Raw genomic sequence first — 4,455 nt, 5'->3', positions numbered from 1 at the left:
AACAAAGTTAACGTATAGTATAGGGAAGAGTTCCAGTCTATGGACTAGTCTAAAAATACTACAATTATTGTCAAATTTGACCGGGGCAAGGTACAGGGAGGAAATCCTGCGTCCCCTTGATGTTCCTCTCCTGCGGCAGATTGGACCCCAGGTTGTTCTGCAGGACGACAACGCCACGCCACATCGTGCAGGCATCGTGGGAGACTTCCTGCAGCAGTGAGCTGTCACCCGCATGGACTGGCCAGTTTGTAGTCCGGATTAGAACCCAATAGAAAACATTTTTGATCACACTGACCGGTGGATAAGGAACAGCCACCCTCCTGCACAAAACCTTCAACAACTCTTGGGTTGCCTCGTCCAGGAGTGGTAGACCCTACCGCAACACAAGGTGTCCGAAGGCATGTCCAGTCCATGCGTCAACGCTGTACCGAGTGTTTGGTCAAACGAAGTGGCTACACCCACTATTGACAATGTTCATGAAGAACTATGGCTGTTCAGACTTTTGAAATCCGACCAGTGTGACTTAAACCCATTTTACATGAACTTTTCGTTGTTGTTGAAATCTGAAATTGTACACAGCCGAAAGCATCTTTTTTTGATAAAATGACAAAATTCGGTTAACTTGTTCTTCAGTTATCTTTCTTTGAATATTTTTTCCTGGACTTTTTGTGCGAGTTTACATTATAACAACATTATAACTAAATAGTAGACTCTAAAGTATTTACCAAATAATGTTCAATTGTTTTTTTTAATACTGAGCTAATTAAATATAATCACACTTGCAATCCCCTGTCTTGGGTGCCTCGACACCCTGACACCATAAGTAAGTAAGTAAGTAAGTTCTTCTCCCCTCTGTCACGGGTGCAAGCACACCCACAAAGTATTTACTGAAAAGGGAATGTTGATTCCCCTACTGAGCCCTTGAGCTGTTTTTCGTTGAAAAACTTAATGAATGACACAATTGTAGAACACAAACAGTGATCCAAGGGAGAACAACTCTATGAAAATAGAAGAAGTGGTTGAAAAGCGACGAAAATTTTGAAATAAAGGCTCTCATGGCCTCATTGTTGGCACTGGGCTCTTTGAACATGGTTGATTTGAAGATTATCTCAATAAACAACATATTTAGGGAAATAACTTCCTCACTGTCAGGTCGCTTTTCAGTCACTAGCGTTTCGAAGCTCTGATGACCTATCTTAGGTTCAATGACAAGATGGATAGGAGGTCGACAAGAAGAACAAAGGATGCTCTGGCTCCCATTCGTGAGGTGTGGGACCTTTTTGAGAAACAATTGTCTAAGCACTACAAACAGCTATAGTCCTTTTCTGACGGTCGATGAACAACTTGTCCCTTTTCGTGGTTGCTGCAAGTTCCGAATAACATGCCCAGCAATCTTGACACATACATGTAGAGAACATATGGTTTCACAATCTACTGGCTCTGTGAGGCTGACATATCCACTAAAAGCATTGCCATTAACTGGTAAAAACTAGTTGCTGTCAGAAAAGATTCATGGTGCAAATTTGGTTCTGAAACTTGTGGAGCCATTCTTCAGAATTTTATAGATCCAAAAGGGGAAACTTTGGGGGAATATCTTATGAGTTCAAAAACACTGTACGACACTATTATGGCTGACACTTCTTTGATTATCTTGAACGGAAGCAAGTACAGAGAAATGGGCATGTATAAAAACTGAAATCGTAGCAGTTGTTTCTTTCTTATTCTGATTGTTCAACGCTCCATACAATTGGCATATATTCAGGTAGGTACTAGTACTGGTCTTAGAGTAAGTTAGAGCTCTCCTATTTCCCCATCTCTCCTACCGCGAGACAGAATATCAACATTATTTTATTTTTACGTACAATACATTGAAACAACAAGGAACATTATCTTTGAAAGAGGAGCAAGTGGCATGGGGTGGGGGTGGAGGAGAGGGTTGGGTTTATTTTTTAGCTCAGTAGGTTATGTTACTGTGGCTATGCGTATGAAACTGGTTCGTACTCTTACAATGTTTTTAAAAAAAATTAACTTGGGTTGTTTGGGGAGTTTTTCTCGTTTCCCACAAACTTTTTCTCTGTCCTTTCGAAGATGGAATTCACATTAGAAGGTACCACCTCTTGAGTAATCGTACTGTATTGAAAGTGGCGTGAAGCTCAAACAAAGCGATGTAACTTTTGTTTGAATATATTATGTTTTACGCCTCCATCGACACAATTTAGATCAATTACAGAGACGGTCTTCAACCAACCCTACATGTCAAGGCTAGCCAAAGCTGTGAGAAATACAATATTCTTGAATTTCTCTCCACTAAGGAATCTAACTCGGGTCTCTTCAGGGCGACAGTGAAGAACCGGACAGTTACACTACAAATGATGATTAATTTCATTCCCCACCAACTCGTACAATTACTAAAGAAAACAACAACACAACTTTGTGCTGCGTTTCCTCTTCACAAGGCTTTTCTTTATGTTCTATGATACCATTTTCATCTCAAACGTCTCTTGAACTGCTAACCTTCCTCACTCTTTACCTGTGTTTAAATTACATGTATTGAGAAAATACCTTGAGTGCTTGATAATATCCACATTGCCCAGCTCCTTAAATTTATTCCCACTAGTTGTTGATAAGTAAGATATAATAACAGCAGAGAACATTGTGTCGCAACGTGGTGGAATGAGGCGCTCATCAATTTTTGGTCATATTGAGTTATTCGTAGGGCCTATATCTTAAAGCCTGTTCATTTGCCATGTTTTTGATAAGAAATATTCATCTATCTCCAATGAGATTTTTGCTCTTGACGGAGAAGGGGGTCGCCTGGTTTCAGAGGTAGAAATTAGTGTGGAAACTGCCGCCTAAGTCTGGTGACTTTCAAAGCTTGAGAGTACTTAGATACTGAAAATTTACTTTTTTTGGGTGCTTTTTACCAACGCCTTTGCGTAAATCCATGTAGGCTATGTGAGGCAGCGTGGTAGAATCAGGCTTTCGTCAATTTTTGTGCATGGAGAGTTATTGGTATCATCTTAAGGCTTATTCACCTGTCTTTATTTTGATGAAAAAAATATCCATTTAACTTGAATACAAGTCGAGATATTTGCGAATGAAGGAAGTGAGGGTCACCTGTTTTCAGAGGTAAATTTAATGAGAAAATGGCCGCCATAGATTAGTTATTTCCTTAGCTTAAGAGTCCGTGGAAACTGAACATTTACATTTTTGTGCCTTTAATCAACGTTTTTCAGAAAAATCCAAACAGAAATGAGTTTTTAAATGGACATAAAAGGTGTTGAGCCCCCAAAAAAAAAAAAAAAAAAATATATATATATACTCAAACCTGCGAAAAAATGCCAGTTTCTTCACTTTGATTATATTGACGAGAGCCTGATTCCACCACGCTGCCTCACATTTAAATATATGTTTTATACGAGCATAAAAAGTTTTGAACACCCCCCCCCCTAAAAAAACCCCAAACAAATTGCCAAAACTGGCAGAAAAAAATTACGTTCTTTGATGTATTTGTTTACCTGATTTCACCACAATTTCTTACTTATTAAAAAAAGAGAACACATGAAAATGGCTTGTTGTACTCTATTTTTGCCACATATTTGGCATCTGACTATGTCTCTTCATTGAGAATCCATTACCCCCGATCTTCCTCTCCCCACCCCCACCACCCCTACTCCGATATCTTTTTTCCCCATCTCTACTTACCTGGATCAGGCTTTAAAATTACAAAAACGAAAACAAAGAAAACTTCAAAAAACAAATTATGCTGATCCCTCTAATTACACTGGGCGTGATGGCCACAGCAGCCACCCACAAAAATACCAGTGACAGCCATGACCAATGGAGTACGGAGAAGCAAATGGGACACGATGTAAACGAAGAAAAATTCCCAAATATTTTCCAAATCCCGGCCAAAGAGCCCCTCACATCTCCTCGAAATCCACGACGTCGCGCAAATTATGCTGGGCCGTTCGTTCAAAATATTTGGAACGCCCTTATCCCAAAGAGGAATAAAAATGTCATTGAACTACGAAGTGGATCAACAAGATGGTTTCAGGAACATACCCATAGCCCGTCACAGAACACGCTAGATGGACAGGCTTATGAAAGGTCTGCCTCTCGCGCCTCGTCTCTTAGCGGGGATTTGTCGGAGAATGGTCCAATCGAAGCCGGAACGGACAACGGTGACCTTAACCTTGCACAACTGAAGCAAGGGAACAGATTGTATCGTGACAGGCGTAACGTCACGTCACAGGCGTCCTCCTCACCGACACCCGACATAGATGTGGTGAATGAGACGCGAAGCCAAAATATTTCCACTGGCATCACTCCTTTGAAAGCAACAGAAGAAAATCGATATTCGTAAGTAAAATGTTATGATCATTGTTTGCAAGAGAAAATATCTATCTATCTATCTATCTATCTATCTATCTATCTATCTATCTATCTATCTAT

The 4,455-nt window shown here is 40.1% G+C and overlaps 1 protein-coding gene across 1 annotated transcript in view; it reads left to right on the top strand.

Moving 5' to 3' along the window:
* Window positions 1–560: 560 nt before the first annotated feature.
* Window positions 561–4,455, top strand: part of LOC101863661 — a gene marked incomplete in the record, with an annotated part of 27,502 nt that continues 23,607 nt past the window's right edge. The window contains 2 exon segments of the mRNA XM_005095640.3: window positions 561–1,762; window positions 3,715–4,362. Of these exon segments, the coding sequence (XP_005095697.2) occupies window positions 3,764–4,362 (599 nt within the window).

Source organism: Aplysia californica, unplaced genomic scaffold (genome assembly GCF_000002075.1).
Source record: "Aplysia californica isolate F4 #8 unplaced genomic scaffold, AplCal3.0 scaffold00109, whole genome shotgun sequence".
Taxonomy (NCBI): domain Eukaryota; kingdom Metazoa; phylum Mollusca; class Gastropoda; order Aplysiida; family Aplysiidae; genus Aplysia; species Aplysia californica.
The sequence above is the reverse complement of the archived record's forward strand: the minus strand, read 5'-3'. Positions and strand labels throughout refer to the sequence as shown.